The sequence below is a fragment of the Schistocerca americana genome, chromosome X (genome assembly GCF_021461395.2).
Source record: "Schistocerca americana isolate TAMUIC-IGC-003095 chromosome X, iqSchAmer2.1, whole genome shotgun sequence".
Classification (NCBI taxonomy): domain Eukaryota; kingdom Metazoa; phylum Arthropoda; class Insecta; order Orthoptera; family Acrididae; genus Schistocerca; species Schistocerca americana.
Window position 1 is genome coordinate 966,421,258 of NC_060130.1, and position 20,820 is coordinate 966,442,077.

A 20,820-nucleotide genomic window follows, 5' to 3' on the forward strand; every position below is an offset into this window, starting at 1 on the left:
CAAATCGAAATTGATGAGTTTTTCCATGGGTCACTCCTTTTATTCTGTCAAGAAGTTGCTTGAAAAATTAAACTGGTTCCTATTTTAAATTGTTGATTGTGTTTACTCAAACCTATGGCTTCTCTTTTTGGTTCATAAATATTTTATTTTATCTGTTATTACTTTTCTGTTGTAATTTAATGTACTGACACATTCCATGACCTTGGAGGTTTGCTCCTCAATTTGGTCCTACGGAACTAGATGTATAAATAAATAAATAAATAAGAGACCATTAATAATTTTTGAGGATGGCCCAGGTGCACTCCTATTTGTATTATGTAGGAAGTTTATGTGTTTCTAAAGAGTTTGAGGTGTTTAAAGGTACCCTCTATCATCTACTGTATAGATCTTTGTCATGTGGTGAATTTAACTACTTTTGTTGTTCACCTTTGTTGTAGAATTTTGGTATTATACTATATTTCACTTGTAGATCTCTTTTATTGACAAGATTTTTGTTTTTTCTTTCAAATGAATGTATCAAGTTTACCATACTAAAGTTTTTCTAAAATGCTACTTATTACAAGTCTGCTTCATTGAATGTTTCGTTTTGTTGTCAAATCTAGAATGTGGAGCCCCTCTTCGCAGTGTCTATTTTACTTATTTTTCATTGTTCAAATGACAATTATACTTCAAATCTTCAACTGATATTCCATTGCTCTGCAGATGAGCTTAGTCCACCGTCAGTTCAAAAGCATTTATTTCCCTGTGTTCTTTCCAGGTGTCACTAAGAATTGAAAATAATTGCACTTTTTAATTCTTACATCCATTGAATTGACTGTTTTCCTTCAGTCTCTCTTTACAAATCTTTCCTGTCCTGTGTCCACAGAAACCAACATTTACTTTTTCCTTACCTATACGTTTTACCCAGCATATAAAGTCCTGCAGTACTCCAACAATTACGTATTAAAATTTCCGTTGGCTTGAGGTGACTCTGTTGTACATTTTATGCAGACAACTAACTCCTAAAACCACTGTCCAGTGTTTTCTGAATTTTGTGTTTGTTGAAATTCAACACAGAGATGCACTCTGCCCCATATTTCTGTTTTAAATTTAAAACAAGTACTGTACTAATAATCTGAAATAACTCGCTGTATTTTTTATCATACAAACATTTAGATCACTTCAGTACAAATCTGGTGTCGCTCTGTGTGGATTATTACCGGAGTTTGATTGTCTGTTAGCGAGCACTGTCTTTCTCTATTTTTATGCATACTTGGTGTTATACTGCTGGTACACACCACCAGCTGTGCTTCAAAGAACGTTTGCTTCTAGATCGCCACCTCCCTCTCACCCTTCTCACTCCTCCTCCTCCTTTGCGCCTACCTCTCTGCTGTTTCCCCTCCCACAAGAGATGCATTACACAGCAGATAATACCCCACCCTAACAGAGAGAAGTGCCATTAAATTTTGTCAAAGCCACACACACATAGCTCTCCCCTGCTGGATAACCCACAAATTCCTCTCCCATCAGTCGGAAGTTTGTTTAGGAACAACCCGTTTGATTCTGTCACACAGAACCACATTCTAGCTGTGAATCTTTTCATATTTTATTGACTGATTATAAACTCACTGCAGTCTTTTCCTTCCTCATGTGAAGTTTTATGGATGGATGAGGATAAGGAATTATTTTTATTAGAGTTTCCCTCATGTTTCTCCATGCCTTCAACATTGTTTTACAAGCTTATTTTATGCCATGTGACAGTCCCATGATAATCTGAAAACAGTAAACTCTAAGATCAGTGGACAAGACAGATAGTTTTTCCAGAACTTTGTCATTTCAGAGGAAAAAATATGGTTGTAACCAATCCTCATTTTCAATTGACAATCAAACAAGTGCTGTTCTGGTCCTTTCCTTCAGTTTTTCTAGTTGTAATTTTAATTATAGAGAACAGTTTGTTGATAATTGTTGTTTGTAAAACACTGCAGTTGAGTGACACTACTGGGAAAAATATTAAATCTATGTGTTACTCTGAGCATTATATCTTGTACTTACTTTTGTATTTTGTATTTTTATTCCAATGGATATTAACGATTTATGACAGATCTGGTCCCTCAAGTACTTTTGCCTTATGTTCTTTTTATAAATGTGATGAATGATTTGACACACATTGATGATTTTGTTTTGTGCTTCTTGTAACTAGATAAGCATTTAAAACACTATGTGGTTTCTACAATTAATGAGTGTAAGTCAAAACTGTGTTATGACTACGAAACCCTTAGACAAAGTTCACTCACCCCACAAATATTTAAGGTCATACCAGATCCTCATTTGGCAGCTGGATAATATTGTGTTCTATGTTGAGCACTAACTTCTGAGAAATTTTAATTATAGCTACCCATTTTGAGATCTATATTATTAGTCACACAAACAAGTCACCCTCCAGAAGACTACTTAGTCACATTTCAACCTCGTTAATTATCATTTGTCTCAGTTTTAACTAATTAATTCACGTGTAAAATTAAGTGATATACGTACACACTACTATCCCATGAGGTAATTTAAAATGGTTTGTAAATGAATAGGTATATATTTCCTTTTGCTTTTCTGAGATTTTCACTATGATGTGGCTGCATTGGCCATTTCCTATCATGTATCCAAGTTAAGGCAGTCATAACTCATTAGATGGTCTGGCTAGTTCATGCTACAATTTGTTTCCAGTCGAAACTACTATGGAATTCTAATCTAGGTGTAATACTGGGTGATCAAAAAGTCAGTATAAATTTGAAAACTGAATAAATCACAGAATAATGTAGATAGAGAGGTACAAATTGACACACATGCTTGGAATGACATGGGGCTTTATTAGAACCAAAAAAATATGCAAGTTCAAAAAATGTCCGACAGATGGCGCTTCATCTGATCACAATAGCAATAATTAGAATAACAAAGTAAGACAAAGCAAAGACGATGTTCCTTACAGGAAATGCTCAATTTGTCCACCATCATTCCTCAACAATAGCTGCAGTCAAGAAATAATGTTGTGAACAGCACTGTAAAGCATGTCCGCAGTTATGGTGAGGCATTGGCGTCGGATGCTGTCTTCCAGTATTCCTAAAGATGTCAGTCGATCTCCATACACTTGCAACTTCAGGTAATCCCAAAGCCAATGATCCCACGGACTGAGGTCTGGGGACCTGGGAGGCCAAGCATGACGAAAGTGTCGACTAAGCACACGATCATCACCACATGATGCGCGCAAGAAATCTTTCACCCGTCTAGCAATATGGGGTGGAGCGCCATCCTGCATAAACATCGTACATTCCAGCAGGTGTTTATCAGCCAGACTGGGGATGATGCGATTCTGTAACATATCGGCATACCTCTCACCCGTCACGGTAGCAGTTACAAAACCAGACTCTCGCATTTCCATCTGTGGGACATTTTGTGAACTTTTTTTTTTTTTTTTTGTTCTAATAAAACCCCCATGTCATTCCAAGCATGTGTGTCAATTTGTACCTCTCTATCTACATTATTCCCTGATTTATTCAGTTATCAAATTTATACTGACTTTTCGATCACCCGGTACTTCTCTCTCTCTCTCTCTCTCTCTCTCTCTCCCTGTATGCCTAAGTATGCCACAGTTCACAATGTTCTGAAGAACTGTTACTCTATGAGGTGATATAAGGTAATGTAAATTGAGTAGGTAGAATGTTAATATTAGAAATTCATGGGTTTTGATGCGCAGCCTTTGCTATACCCTAATTTCACCCATATCTCCAGGATTTTGTTGGTATAAAAAAAGGCTTTTTTCTTCTTTATTTTAACATGAGTTAATATAGATAAGGATTGGATTATACAAGTTTTATGGTACAGTATCTCTACGACTTAGTAAGTGACACCTCCATTTACTAAAATGTGTTAATGTTTTGTAGCCTGAGCAACTTTGTGCAACTACTAGCTGCAACAATAGTCAGACGACATAAGACGTTTTTACTTAGGTTATTACCCTTTTTCAAATGCACTTAGTCCAGTTCTAACCCACACCACATGTTAATGTTCTGCAGTAAGCTGATTTATTATGTTCTTTACCCAAATACTTTGATTATAACAGAATTAAGTATTCTGTCATGTTGTTGCATTTAATATTTTGGAATAAGTTCAACTATGTAGAAATGAGATTAATATTTTCCAGACAATACAAACAACTACACATTTTGGAGGGGGGGGGGTCATTAAAAGATCAGTGCTGTACAGTTTGGGCAGCATCTGCTTTCTATCACGATGAGTTTACTACGGAAACACTAAATTAATAGTAGATTTTTTTGCTCTTCAACCTTACAGAAACCATGATAGTTCATTCCTCCTTTGTGAAGCTTTCTGGAATGATTTTAACTTCGTATATTTTAAGAACTGATAATCTGGATGATGATGATTTGATTTCTTACAGGAGCTATTGAATTGATGCTCAAAATATGAACAGTTAATATTTTACTGTTTTCTAACTCGATAAACTTGACAACATCTACGTCCCCTGCCACTTACACTAAATGAAAACAATTGTAACAGGACCCTCCCACAGCATTAAGGCTCCAACTAGAGCAAACCGTCTTTCCAGCAGTGACTGACATCCTTTTGTAAACAATGTGAGTCACCACTCCTCTGGAAGGGGTAAGCAATGTACAGGGTGGCAGCAAGTCAAGCAATATTTTAAGCAACTGGTTTATAAAATTTTATTTAGAAGACCCCAGTCAAATCTTCACAAGTTTGCTCCCAAAGCAACTTCCGTAGTGCATGCATGACACAAGTTGCCTGCCTTTCAGAACCAACGTAGTTCCGTCCAGTTCACACTGCTGACAAGAGATGCCCTCAGCCCTCTGCTGAAACTGCTCGTGAATTCACACCATCGGTTTTGGCAAACAGCATAGGTGGGATACAGGTCACATGTATGGATGCTGGAGCAATCTGCAGTGCAGAACACAGTTGCCTCACTCTCTTGTGATCCAGACTTCAAACAGAGCTGACATATTTCATGGCAGGCAAAGCCTCCAGTTCTACGTTTCATGATTGGCCACCAACGTAAGTTAACATGAACCACCTCCCCTTCTGCTGCCCATTTCAATTAGTAGTTCACCCTCCTACACTGGCCTAAACCTGGTAACTTCTAACCATAGGCATGCCCCTTGTATACTCTAAATTTGAATATATTTTATTTATTTTACCTAATATCCTGTTCTGTCATTTAATGGCAGCAATGGATGTCCACTTACAAGACCTGACCAAATGATCTGCTGTATGTTGAATTCGTAAGCTATATGTAACAACCTTTTCCCCTCACCCTGCCCATGTACATATCTGCAGAGCACAGGTGAAAAACAAAACAGACATTTCATGAAACATATGTGGACAGGCAAGAGAATACTAAGCATAGGATAACAGATACACCAGCAAGATAATGCAGAGTACAATTACAAAAATTCCATTTTGTTTATTTAATTTCCCCATATCGAATCAAAATGTCAACAATAAATAAATTTTATAAACACAGAATAGGCATAGTGTTAACTATTTAGACATATGCCTATCATGAATAACAGTTTGTAAATTTGATTAATCAGAGTGTGTTAAAAAACAAATTTTTCCCCAAGAAACTAATCATAAAGGGAGGGGGAGGGGGGCACTCATCTTATATTCAGGCTTGTCTTATACACGAGTAAATACCATATTTTTCACTCTGCATGGGAGTGTGTGTAGTATTGAAACTTCCTAGCTGATTAAACAATGTGGCAGACTTCATCTGAAAGCTAGCAGGCATCTCTTGTCTTCTTTATGTGTCTATTGGTGACTCAGCACCTAAATTATTTGGTGAGTTAATTGCTTTACTTATTAAATTACTCATAATGTTATTACTAGAGCCCAGATTTTCAGGCACTATCAAATCGAATAACATGCATATATTCATGCAATGTCATATCATTAAATACGCATAATAAAGATAAAGAATTAAAATATGTCACAGAAAATGATGTTTCTAAGTCACAAAGAGTGACAGATGCATACTTAGGTGAAGATATTTTGGACATAGTCTGATCAAGTTGCTAGTTTTTCTTACACTTTTGCTAGAAAATATTATTTGTCTTCTTTGTAAACTCAGAATCAGGAAATGATCTGATAACTTTGTAATCTTAAAACCAGGAAAACCCACTTATCCACAGGATGATTGCAAAGATTTTGAACCTTTTCAATAAGGGTCTCGGATTCCACCTGTGGCTCGCAATAGTGGTATTTCCAAAGGAAAATGCACAAAATTTGATTTGATGTATATGTGGTCTTGCCTCATATCTGTTTCCTTGAATATCACTATTGTGTCATTAATGCAAACTGCGTTACTGACCTCAAAAACCTACAGCCCAAAAATGATGCAAAAAGCCTACACTGCAGTACCTTAAGGCTTTTCAGTAGAATGAAGCAAGAGATGTCAACTTCAATAGATCTGTAGGAATTCAATGTCTCACACTGACAACGTAATCAAAATTACCACAGTAAAAGATGGCAGCACCAATCCAGGTACCCCATCTGGTTAAAAAAAGGTTGTAGGGGCACAGCTAAATCTGGAAGAATATCTCTAAATCCAGCAACATGGACAAGTGCTTTTAAGAGTACTTGCAATTGGAAAAAAAGGGCAGCTTATGACTTATTGCTGTCAGCAGTTTCAAACCTGTGTATTTTGTGAATCAATTTTCCTTGTTCGTATCATTGTTTGTAACAGTGTATTCACACAATCAAATTTTAGACTACCATTTCAGTTACATGATGTAGTCATGGGACAAAAATGTTTGACACTTCAAGTTATGATAAAAATATTTAATAGCTTTTCCAGCCTTCATCATATATGGAGCAGCATTGTGCAACAACAACAACAATATGCATTTCTAATTTATTTTTATTGGCACAAAGTATACTGACCTGTACCGACAACTACTGAGCTGAAGTAGGGGACTTGAGCTCACTATGAAGTTCACAAACTACAACATATTTGCAGAATTGCTTATGTACTGCATCTTGGCGCAGTTCATATGAATAAATCAATAAAAGATGGTGTCATGCACATTATTTCAAAAAAAGGTCAAATATGTGATATAACATGAATTACAAGTGTCACAATTCATACCACCTTCAAAATATACATTTACCCAGCAAATGGCCACACATGCAAAAATTCATGCAATTTGTGTTTACACGGAAATCTGGATTCTAGTTATACACCTGCCTTGGAAGTTGAATAACTCTCACAGACTCATAATAATTTGAAATAAAATCATATCAATAACCAGGAACTGTCACATGCGTGCTTTGTAGTTATAGAATTAATTAATGCTGACTCCCGAACTTCACATTCATTTCTTCCTAACAATTCCAAAAATGTGAAAATGTACAAATGTGTGTGAAGTCTTATGGGACTTAACTGCTAAGATCATCAGTCCCTAAGCTTACACACTACTTAACCTAAAACATCCTAAGGACAAACACACACACCCATGCCCGAGGGAGGACTCAAACCTCCGCCTAACAATTCCATTATGGCAAATATCAAACAATCCCATTAAGAAGCATAACTAATATTTGACTGAATCTGAGAACAATTATAGCTGCACACTATACAAAGCACAGTTCACAGCATTACCCTGTCAATATTTATAGAAATCACTTAAGTGAAAAACTAATTGTGACCATGACTACAGCATAGGTATAGTGAATATATACCTGATTCATTGTGGTCTCTGTGCCACCAGCTAGGTTTAAAATATTTCTTCTGTCTTGCTGATTCAGCATATGGTTCACCTGTTAGAAAATACAACACTGGTCAATGTAACCAAGCAGCTGTTAGGAACATTTTGTAACTTTTGTAAACAAAGGAAAGGAAAAAATGCAATATCAGAGTCATGTGACTGGAAGAAATGAACACTATCCTAATTTATATAAATTAGGATTATGAACACCAAATCATGACCATCATCATCATCATCATCATCATCATCACCATCACCATCATCATCATCTACTACAGGGTGATTATAATTAGAGTTAAGCTTGCAAAATGCTGTAGAAATTACACCACTGGTCAGAATGACATCAAATTGCAGTGGAATATTATCAGAGAAGAGGGAAAACGTATAGCATAAGAAAAAAAATAGTGTGAAAATTGATCAATAGATGGCGCTATATGTCACAATACATCAATGAAAACACCTGTCATGTGCATGACCCACTGAAGTTGGTACAAACACGACGGGTACATGGTTTTTCCTCCTTTCACATGTGCAACGTTCACCATGACTGTCTCAATGCAGGATTGTGTTCTGTTTCTATACCTGCATTACAACAATGATGACTGTGCATACATTGCTCTGTAGAATTTCTGCACCCTGGAGGGTTTGAACAAAGGCATTGGTCTGATGACTGCCATGGGTGTGGAGAAAATGATTCAGAAATTCGAAAAGACGGGTTCTTTTTGTGTGGAATGTGGTAGAGGGAGGAAATGAATTGATTCGACGTCAGTGGAAGCAGCGGTCACAGCAATGCAGGAGGAGACAATTGCTGGTGTACAAACATGTAGTGCATGGAGAATTGCCCAAAAACTGGACATACAAATGAGCATGGTGCGTAAAATCTTATGAAACATCCTTCTTTGCTATCCATTGGCAATTACCCATGTTCACAAGTCGCTTCCTGTTGACCCACCAGCAAGAGAGACCTTTGCTTTAGAATTTCTTGCTCACATGGACGTGGACAATGATTGGCAGAGGAATATTTTATGGAAAGATGAAGCCCACTTCACAAAATATGTGAATACACAGAATTGTCCAATATGGGCAACGGAAAATACACACGCAAATCAACCAGTACCACTTCATCCTGAAACAGTCACTGTGTGGTGAGGGTTTACAGCATCATTTACCATAGTGCCACATTTTTTGTGAAGTGACAGGAGCTTCAGGTCCCGTTCCCTCTACCATCACTAGTAAGCGCTGTGAGTGTCTTTTGTGCAATGATATTCCAGCTCTCCAACAGCGTGGATGTGTGGATGGGATCATGTTTATGCTAGATGGCACACCTCCGCACATTGCAAATCCAGTTAACCAGCTGCTAAAGTACTATTACAGAAATGCTAGAATTATCAGCCACCATTTCTGTTGTATCCGCAGACCCAACCAACCAACCAACAAACTCGCACACATGTGCCCTGACCGTGACATCGCTGGCCACAGTTCCTGTCACGGCCATCGGCGTCTCAGGGCATTACCGCCGATGGAAGAGGTTGCGCCATGGCTGAGCTTGTGTCCGCAGCACCCTCTGCCTTTTGCATATAAGGAGGAGCACTGTCCCTGAGACGGACAGTCTATTGTCGATTGTCTATTGCTAGCCTTTCGTGGAGTTTATAGTGGAGCCACTGCAGTGTGATATTTGCTATTGTATTCGAATAGGCTCAGGACATGGATTACTCTTGAATATTACTTGGACTTGTATTTCTGGTACACATTTCGTCAGAAATAAAGATAAGCTATCCCTTCATTCTATTTGGCGCAATTCTTGTCACTATATATTTTTCGGCCAACAGACATAGCTACATCCTCGTCACTACACATGTTTTATACAATTTGTGGTGGCTGCCCAAAACTATACACCGAGGACCTTGGGTTAGGGAGCCGTCACACAAAAATTTCCCTACAGCCTGGCCGTCCCAATCATTTGATTTTAATCTGTATGACTTCTGGCTGTGGGGCTATCTGCAAGACTTTCTGTTCAGTGTTCCGACTGCCAACTTCGCTGCATTGAAAGCACGCATTGTGGAACACATTATGAACGTGACACCGGAAACACTTCCATTAGTTGTGGAACATGCTGTTTTTCAATTTCAACTTCTTGCAGAAAGCGGTGGACAGCATTTTGAACATATTTTGTACCAGACACACAGAAATTAATAATCCAATTTGATTTTGATTGATGCTTTCCATGCAGTTTTTGGCCTCAGGACAATTAAAAACCGATATTTCCCATCTGATGTGAAATGACCTTGCCATGGTGGATGGGCTTGCGTAACTAACAGTATCACACCTGTAGGCCCATGCACACTGAGTAGTGCAGTTTGTTTAACGTCAAACGTACACCATAGGCATTGTGGTATGATTCATTTGTCATTTGTAGTAGAGAATCATTAAATTATAAAGTTTACATTGCCATCTATTGCTACATTTTGTACTATTTATTTTTCTTCTGCCATATGTTTTCCTGCTTCTCCAATAATATTCTGTTACAATTTGATGGCATTATGACCACTGGTGTTATTTCTGCAGCAGTTTGAAAGTTTAAATTAAATTAGAATAATCCTGTACTACTACTACATTTCTATTCAGTTAAGTGTGGTCTAGTGCATCATCACAATTACAAATACCCAGTGAAGTTACCTACACTGTGGTTTTCATAAAGACGAAGTAGTGCACAAGTTGGTGAGGCTATAGACTCTTTGTTACTGAGAAACTTCCCTTTGTCCATTACTGCATGTTTCAACAAATACTACAACCACCATTTAATTGTACAGCGCCATCTTCTCCGCACTATGCCATGTGTCTCTAGGGTATAAGGGTTCAGGACAAAGTTTTGTATTCTTGTGAAAATGTCTATAAAACATTGTCAGTGGATATCAGGCAGGAAACTGAACATTCTCAGTTGCTTCAGAACAAAGTATAAGAATGCTTGATTAACCACTATTCCTATAACTTACCAGAACACTTGGCCTCAAGAATGTGATTCTGTACAACTCAAATAATTGTGTTAGATAGATCTTGATGTTGTCAGTATAAATAAAGCTGACAAGGGTCTGTGTAAAATTAGATAAATGCATTGTTTGAATTATTAAATAGTGACGGGTCCTTAGTACTATTAGGGGTAGAGATGGAAGGGGGACGAGGGCAGGGGGTGGGGGCTGTGAACTAATCTAGAAGTAATTACCATAACTGTACATGTGAATAGATTAGGTCTAGTCATAGTTTTCTGTCAGTATATGTAACTACCAGCATTGGATCCATCAGTATGAAACACACATGTGTACTTGTAGGCTGCCACCTTTCCAGGCTCCTGGTGACAAAATCAGAGATATGCAAGGTAAACTGTTTAACCACAACCATTAGCAAACTGTATTTGTTGTCAACCACGTCTCTGACAGCTGCCATAGTCATACATGTCACCAGCCTTGCCAATGGAGGTGCAACAGGACACTGCAATTAGTGCTCTTTGAGCCATAGCGCTGAGGGTGATTGCCACTCCCTCAATCACGGCTCTCATTGCCAAGTGCTGTCATACACACACACTTGTGTACAAGTCTTCATCCTGAGTGCTGCCGGTGTTTATCACAGCAGCTGCTGATGGAATATATCTGAGGGATAGTATTTATGATACAACTGTAACCCACCCCTTTTCCCTATCTCTCTCTCTCTCTCTCTCTCTCTCTCTCTCTCTCTCTCTCTCTCTCTTGCCACACATGGCAACCCTTGCGGGGAATATTGCTGAAGTTGAAGTGCTTTCAAATGAAGAGGATAAATTTTATGCTTTTTTTTTAACAAGAACTGTACCCAATTAGCGAACTGTGGATGGAAGGACTGTGTACACGTGAACTGTAAATGGCTAGAGAACTGCATAAGAACTGTGATAAATAGATAATAAACTGTGTTTGAATTGTTAGTGAGGTTTTGTTGAACTATAATAATTTATGACACTAAATCAAATTTTTTGTTGCTATGAAAGTGATGTTAGTGTAAACCATGAATAGGAAGTGCTGAGGTGCTACGACAATAAAAGTTAAAGTTGTGTGCATGGTCAATGGGATTACATTGTAAATCATCACTTAAAGATTCATCATGCCACAAGATGGCGCAGCGTCCATAGCAGCACGAGACATCCATGGACAACATGTACAGTGACAGCACATAGTGGTGAGTGCAGTTAGCAGTATACAGCACATCTGATGTGTCTGTTTCAGCACACAACAACAGCAGAATTGCAGCTAGGGGTGCAGGCAACAGCTTTGAGGATCAGCAATAACACGTCAAGGAAGAAAAGTAGAGTAAATTTTATTCTTGCATATAGCAGTCTAAGATTTTTAATTGGAACATCAGTAATACTAAAATGTCTGGATAAAAGAATTGAGATGTGCTCCTGGCAGTAGAAAAGGAATTCGGTCACACAGCAGTAGGGATGGTTCGGTGGGTCAGATACAAATAAATGGTAGTGAAATCAGATATGGGTTTAATTTTATGTCCAATTCAGTCAAAAATAATTTTAGTAAATGCATAGATTCAGACCTTGCTGTTTAATCTGAAATAGAGAATTAAAAAACCAATGATCTCACTGAGAACTTTGAAGTAGCCACGAATGATTTCAGTGGTAATGTAGAATTAATTAATACTGAAGACAATAAAAATTTAGAGTTCGTGGCAAACAATGATAATGTAAACTCAGGATGTGTAGTACCTAGTCGGTTTGTTGCAGGATTCTCAAACATATTCTCAGTTCGAATATAATGAATTTCCTTGAGACAGAGAAGTTGCTGTCCATGCATCAGCATTGCTTTAGAAAGCATCGCTCCTGCAAAATGTAACTCGCCCTTTTTTCACATGATATTTTGCGAACCATGGAGGAAGGGTGTCAGACAGATGCCATATTCCTTGACTTCCAGAAAGCGTTTGACTCGGTGCCCCACTGCAGACTCCTAACTAAGGTACAAGCATATGGGATTGGTTCCCAAATATGTGAGTGGCTCGAAGACTTCTTATGTAATAGAACCCAGTACATTGTCCTCGATGGTGAGTGTTCATCGGAGGTGAGGGTATCATCTGGAGTGCCCCAGGGAAGTGTGGTAGGTCCGCTGTTGTTTTCTATCTACACAAATGATCTTTTGGATAGGGTGGATAGCAATGTGCGGCTGTTTGCTGATGATGCTGTGGTGTATGGGAAGGTGTCGTCTTTGAGTGACTGTAGGAGGATACAAGATGATTTGGACGGGATTTGCGAGTGGTGTGAAGAATGGCAGCTAACTCTAAATATAGATAAATGTAAATTAAAGCAGATAAATAGGGAAAAGAATCCCATAATGTTTGAATACTCCACTAGTAGTGCAGCACTTGACACAGTCACGTCGATTAAATATTTGGGCGTAACATTGCAGAGTGATATGAAGTGGGACAAGCATGTGATGGCAGTTGTGGGGAAGGCGGATAGTCGTCTTCGGTTCATTGGTAAAATTTTGGGAAGATGTGGTTCATCTGTAAAGGAGACCACTTATAAAACACTAATACAACCTATTCTTGAGTACTGCTTGAGCATTTGGGATCACTATCAGATTGGATTGAGGGAGGACATAGAAACAATTCAGAGGCAGGCAGCTAGATTTGTTACTGGTAGGTTTGATCATCACACGAGTGTTATGGAAATGATTCAGGAACTCGGGTGGGAGTCTCTGGAGGAAAGGAGGCATTCTTTTCATGAATCACTATGGAGGAAATTAAGAGAACCAGCATTTAAGGTTGACTGCTGTACAATTTTACTGCCGCCAACTTATATTTAGCAGAAAGACCACAAAGATAAGATAAGAGAGATTAGGGCTCATACAGAGGCATATAGGCAGTCATTTTAACTTCATTCTGTTTGGGAGTGGAACACGGAAAGAAGATGCTAGTTGTGGTATAAGGTACCCTCCGCCACGCACTGTATGTTGGATTGCGAAATATGTATGTAGATGTAATATGAAGTGATTGATTGGAATGACGATATCAGAGAAAATGACTCTGACGTCAACATTACTAATGAGCCAACAGATGAGTTACATACATTAAGTTATCATACAGCATCAGCTGACACCTTATCAATTCAGTATGATCATCGGTATACAAAGTCTACACTAAAATTAATTTTGCAAGAACAAAAAGTAGAACAAAAGAAAACAAATAATGGATTAAAGGAAATTAATTTGGGAACAGCACAACTTAATTCTAAGTATGATGCACTGGAACAAAAGGTTATAAACCTTGAAGTGAAAACTGAAGGATGCTGCAAAAAAACTAGATTATGAAACACAAGAATGGGGTAAGAAATTATAAGTTTGTAAGTCAGAAATTAATATGTAGATTGACCATGAAATCAAGGATTTGCAGGATCAAAATGGAGTACCACAAACAACAATTAATGGCATTAGTAACATAAAGCAAGAGCAAAGCAAATCCATCAAAGCATGTAATGAGAAACATAGGATATACTGTAATAATAAAGTATCAATAATGACCATAAAATAATTAGTCGTAATATTTCACATGCAGAATCTTCTTTTAAAGGCAACACAAGTCTGATTCAGGGAAAACTGAGAAAAATAGAGCAAACAGCACTTTCCTGAGATGCAATACAAAACAGAAAATGAAGGTAAACAAAAGTCCAAATTTGGTATGAACAAGAAATAAAAAAACATATTGTTCATGTATGTGACATAGAAAATCACGCCAATGCATATAAATTGCATCATTTCTCTCGTAAGGTAACTATACACCCACTAGCTTTCATTAGACAGTTTGAGGGCATCTTGCCTCAAAACACAGCAGAACAACAAAAATGAAACTTGTGACAAGTAGGTTTGAAGGAGAAACAAAATCATGGCGAACAGGAGTCAGCAACACATGTAAATCATATGAGGAATTTGTTGAAGCATTATTGAATAAATACTGGTTTTGCAGCACACAAAACAGAGTGAGAGGTGAAGTAGTTGCGCAAAAAGGGTTACGTGGTGAAAAAGTCATTATACCACAAATTAACAGGAGTAAGGTACTAGGGCTGGGAAGGGAAAATTGGTACAGCTGATTCATGAAAGTATAGAGGGTGGATCTCTGGCCACACATGGTCAAATACCTGTTGTTACAGGTAGGAAAAGTAGGTTACAGCAAAAATTACCTAAAACAATTGTAACGCCAGTATATAATGTTGCACTACATACAATGTTATTACTTCGAACCACAGATAATGAAGTCAAAAAAACTGTTCAAAAAATATAAAATAAAAACTCAGCAGGCTTAGGTGAAGTACCAATGTGTGTACTGAAACAATGCAGAGTGACTATACAAAACCCCTCAACAAACATAATAAATGAATCCCTTTACATCAGGGACATTTCCAGAGCAGTTAAAACATGCAAGAGTTGTACCTCTGCTTAAGAAAGGTAATGCAGAATACATAGAAAATTACCAGCCCATATCCCTGCTGTCATCATTCTCAAAAATAATAGAAGCCATTATGAAAGACAGATTAATAAATTACTTGAATAAATATGATCTTTTGAGCAAATCACAGTTTGTTTTCACAAAAGGTGTACTTGATGCTCTTGATAAAGATGAGTGTGTCACACGCATATTTTTGGACATTTCTAAGGCGTTTGATACAGTCGATCACAAGACTCTATTAAATAAAATAGAATCACTAGGAATAAGAGTGGTAGCTAATGCTGGTTTCGGTCATACCTAACAGTTAGGGTACAACAAGCAGAGATAACACATACTTCAAATAGATAGAAACATTTAGTAAAACACTTATCAGAATCAAAATACATTAATATAGCGGTTCCGCAAGGTAGCATATTAGGACCAATACTGTTCCTGATATACATCAATTACATTCCCAGTAGTGGTATTCATGTTGAAAAAATTCTCTTCACTAATGACAGCAATATTGTAGTCACTGAGAAAACAAGAGAACTCCTTGCTGAGAAATCAAATGAAACTCTCAAGGAACTTTATGATTGGTCAATAAGCAATAAAGTGACATTGAACATAAAGAAAACTAATGTCATGAAATTCAGTTTGAAGAGGATAAAAGACAATGTTAAATTAAATGTAGATGGCACGTCTATAGACTGTGTAACAAACACAAAATTTCTAGGATTGAATATTGATTCTCAGTTTAAGGGGTGTGAACACAGAAAGGTACTTGCAAACAGAATGTTATCCGAGTGTTATGCCCTTAAAATCCTATCATCAGTGTGTAACATGCGGTGTCTTTTACTTACATATTATTCATATGTACACACAACTCTTAGCTACGGCATTCTGTTTTTGGGGATCAAATGCACAAAATATGAACACAATTTTCAAACTCCAGAAACGAGCCATAAGGACAATAACCAAAACTACTAGTTGAGCTCACTGTAAAGATCCATTAAAAACAATGGGGATTTTAACTGCTCCATGTGAATATATTTATCAGTCAGTTGTATACATCAAAAATAACACTGGTAATTACTGCACATACAGGTCTGTCCATGACCACGCAACAACAGATAGACTCAACTCACCTTCACCAAAAAAAAATTAAGATAAAACTCAAAACAGAATTTTCTACCAAGGAATAAAACTGTACAATAAACTACTAAAAGAGATTAAAGAAATTGCAAAAACACACTTATTTAAAAAGGCAGCTAATATGAACCTGTTATGCAATACATTTTATACACTGAAGGTTTACTTGAATAGACCAGAGTAGGGGTCTTACAAAAATTGTTATACAAATAAATAAGTAGTAATAATAATAATAATAATAATAATACATGCATCATTCCACATAAAACCATCACTTTATGTTTTTTCCAAACTTTTTCCTTTCTAGAAATACTTACCCCAAGCTATGCATAGCACACTACTAACAACTCTTCCTCATTCTGAACTCATCATCTCACTTATTATGGACGGATGCTGACCCAGTTTTTGAGGATAGCAAATGGGAGGTTGTGGTACAGAAAATGACCCAGAGATCACCTGTGTGTGTGTGTGTGTGTGTGTGTGTGTGTGTGTGTGTGTAGTGAGTGAAGTGTTATGAAACAACACGTGTATAGTGCGTGCAGCGACTGATAGTGAGATATGAGTGAACAGTGTAGCATTGCATTATTAAATAAGTTATTTGTAAAAAAAGTATTGTATATCACGAGTAAATCTAATGATTGTCTCTAACTAGAAGATTGTAAATATATGTGTATATGAATTAGCTTATTTTAAATTGATCTAAACTTGTAAATACTTTGACATGTCCTATATCCTTGTAATAAGAGATCTACAGATGAATTAAGCTGCTACTGCTACTAATACTTCTACTACTACTAGTACTAAGATCCCATACTGAAGTTCACTGCCACCAAGATATCAATAAACACAGACTTGATAGTCCATTTCCGTGAGAGACTGCTAGCAAAAAATGGTCAAAAGCATACTGCATTCGGCTATGGGAGACGAAGTTATCTGTTCACTTCTAATAAACATCATATGGGGGTAGATTAGGTGGTTGCTTTTGAGAAAGTTGTGAATGAAGCACCTCATTCCATCACAGGAATACCACCACAAAAAGTTTTAGATGAAATATCAATCAATGACATGACCAAATATTATGACTACTACACCTCAGGGGGCAATGAAGTTCTTTGCATTGTTACGTAATTGATGGTTACCAGGTGTCCAAATTAACTGACTGTTTCCTGCTGTTAGTTCTTCCCCTCCTTTCATTCAGAACTATATCTGTCCACTTTAACATTCTTCACTATTATGGTTAAGATGAGAATATTTCTTTGTACTGAGTGCGAAAACAAATTATCCAAGCAGTGTAAACATCTGTACAGAGTGGCAGCCAGTCAAGGAATATTTTAGGGAATTGATTAAAAAATTTTTATTTAGAAGTCCCTAGTCAAATCTATACAAGTTTTCTCTCACAGCAACTTCTCCTGTGCCTACGTGCCAAGTTGCCCGCCTTTCAGAACAAAGGCTGCTGACAAGAGGCATCCTCACACTCTGCTGAAACAGCTAGTGAATTTAGTGTCATCAGTTTTAGGCAATAGCATGCATGGGATACAGGCCATGTGTATGGATGCTGGAGCATTCTGCAGTGCAGAAATCACTTGTCTCAGTCTGTTGTGATCCAGATATTGAGCAAAACAGACATCTTTCTTGGTAGGCAAGCCTCTGGCTCTGCGTTTCATAACCGGCCCCATCGTAACTTAACATGAACCGCCTCCTCATCATTTGCCCATTTATTTAGTTATTTGTCCTCTAAGACGGGCCTAAACCCGGTAACTATCTCCCTAGGCATGGTCTTTGTATACTATGTATTTGAATATATTCTATTTAGTTACCTAATTTCCTGTTCTGTCATTTAACAGCAGTCCTAGATGCCCACTTGAAAGACCAGATCATTCAAACTGCTGCACTTTGTAGACATAAGCTGTATCTAATAACCTTCTTCCCTCTCCCTCCCCATGTACACTGGTATCAGAAACATGATTCATTCCCACCGTCTGGTCTATAGGGGGGCTGTTTACTTTTTGTTCATGTTAGATAGTGTGTGGTCAGTCAGAAGTAACGGCTGTTATTCTGCTGTGAGTCAAGCCTGGACGCAGCAGTGCATTGGATACAATGCCACACCAGATACTGCATCTACAAATACCAGCGTCTGGGGCAATATGTACTGCCAACCTGTAGCAGTGCACCGCTGCGACATGTGCGCACTGACTACACTGAGCTGCGTCTCATTGCACAAGTACATGCTGTGAGCATGGCGGCTCCATTTGTATTTCACTTCCATTGAACCTGTTTACTGTATTAAATTTCTTATACATGTTTCAAACTCTGTTGTTGTTGTTGTTGTAGCTGTTGAAGTATTTCATACTTGGTTCTAGTGATGAGAAGTTTCTTAAGATATATTTTTGAGAGTTTTCTATTAATCTCCAGGGATGTGCAGATAGTACATTGTGTTTGGTAACCACAGAGTCCCCAGCTGTTCATGACACTTCTTTCCATTTCATTTTCATGTCATGATCAATTCTATTTTTTTTCTTCTTCTTCTTCTTCTTTTCTGTGAGCATCATTTCTCTGCTCTCTGATGAAGGTAGGCTCCTATTCCTTGCTCCGCAGATGTGAGCACCTTAAGGGCTCTATATGCCCTATGCCTCTAATCTGCACCTGCAAGGTTTCCGAAATCGGTGGCACACTAAATCTTCTTACCTTGATGGGAATTTATTTTTATTGAAAGACTGGGGCCAGATGTGAAATCTGCATCTACGCCTTGTAAGAAATGTGACAAACTTTAGTGTCTAATGATCCTGGTATTATCTATCAGTTTACTATTGGTATTAGGTGACTTGAGACCCCAAATGCAGACACAGTCATAATTATACAATGAGCACTTGTGTTGCCAAAGCTGATAGGATACAGTGTGACATGCTGGATTGCGGAATGAAAGGAATGAACTTTTTCTGCCTTCTTTTTCTCTTGTTTCTGTATCTCTCTACTTTCTCTTTGCTGACCTTTTATTCTTTTTCTGTCCATACCTTCTGTTTTTCATATGTGGTAGCTGCTTGTCTGCTTAACTCAACACATGAAGCAAAAATGTATCCAGTTATGTACCGTAACAAGAATTCTAATGACTGATGATGAAGAATTGATCCGTTGTACCCCTGTAAGTTGATAAGAGAGGATATGATAACTTGTGGCTGTTATCTCCCAGAGGGTAATGAACTTTTATTGATATGCTGAGATGTTTTTATTTAGGTTACTTGTGAGCAGACAAGAGGTCCTGTCATTCATGTGGTTGAAGGCAATTATGTACAGGGAAGAGTTCTTCTGCCAGCTGTTTCAAGTGATGTTATTTCTGTTGTACAGATAATGTTTTGTTGTGGAAGCTGAGGAGGATAAAATAAATGCTAATTATGTTGCTAATTGTATGACAGGAGATGATTCAGTGATGTTACATTGTTTACTGTATGCTGCCACACCAACAGGTCAGAGCAGAACCGTTAACCATGATTCATTTTACCATGCAGTCAGCTTCCAGTTGAGATAATGTTTTCGGAGTCATTTAAATTGAAGGTTATATTACCAGTGAATGCTTACTAAACAGAGACCACATGGTACAAACCCATGGACTGCCACAGGTGTCGCCTTGTGATAAGCCAGCCACATCCCAGCACGCTACCACTTTTCTTACCCTTCTTCATCTTGTCTGTCATAATTAAGTCTAATTTTCATATTTTTGTACAATTTATAAGTAACGAACTGACTAGGTTTTTCAGTGACAATGTACTGAGAGTATTACATAGAGTATAAATATTAAGTGGTTGTCACATTGCAGTGGTACCAGTTGAGTCTAACAGCAGATTGGGTTTCACTAGACATGACCTGCAACTCAATAGCTATGGGAAGTAGAAGTTGGCAAAGCTTATAGGTGTCAGTGTAGTGGGTGGTGGCAGGATCACTCATGGAAGAATTCCTGTAGTATTTGGTGATGGAGCTGCACCTTTTTTAGATTGAAGTCAACTCATAGGTATACCTGCTAAAAGGAAGTCCCTCTAGCAAAGGAATCAACTTCAGAGAATCACAGATATCCAAGTAGAGAAGAATTAGCATATTTCATCAAAATATAAGAGGTATTAAAGATAAAGTTAGTGAACTGCTCATATATGTTGGCTGTGAAATTATTGGTATATTGTAGCACCACTTAAATAATTTGACAATTCTGAGGCTTCCTTTACCAGGATACAGATTCACTGGCTGTTTTTCAAGGAGTTCCTTGTGGGGTGGAGCAGTGGCTATATACATAAAAAACAGTATTCCATTTCAATTCGTAGATGTATAACGGCACTGCATTGAACAGGTATTTGAATGTTGTCCAAGGGCAGTTGAACTCATAGGTATACCTGCTAAAAGGAAGTCCCTCTAGCAAAGGAATCACCTTCAGAGAATCACAGATATCCAAGTAGAGAAGAATTAGCATATT

At 37.7% G+C, this 20,820-nt stretch overlaps 1 protein-coding gene across 1 annotated transcript in view; it reads right to left on the reverse strand.

Moving 5' to 3' along the window:
• LOC124555342 overlaps window positions 1-20,820 on the reverse strand; it is an 856,442-nt gene that overhangs the window by 388,116 nt on the left and 447,506 nt on the right. The window contains exon 19 of the mRNA XM_047129223.1: window positions 7,741-7,818. Coding sequence (XP_046985179.1) covers window positions 7,741-7,818 — 78 coding nt within the window. The remainder of the gene's footprint in view (window positions 1-7,740; window positions 7,819-20,820) is intronic.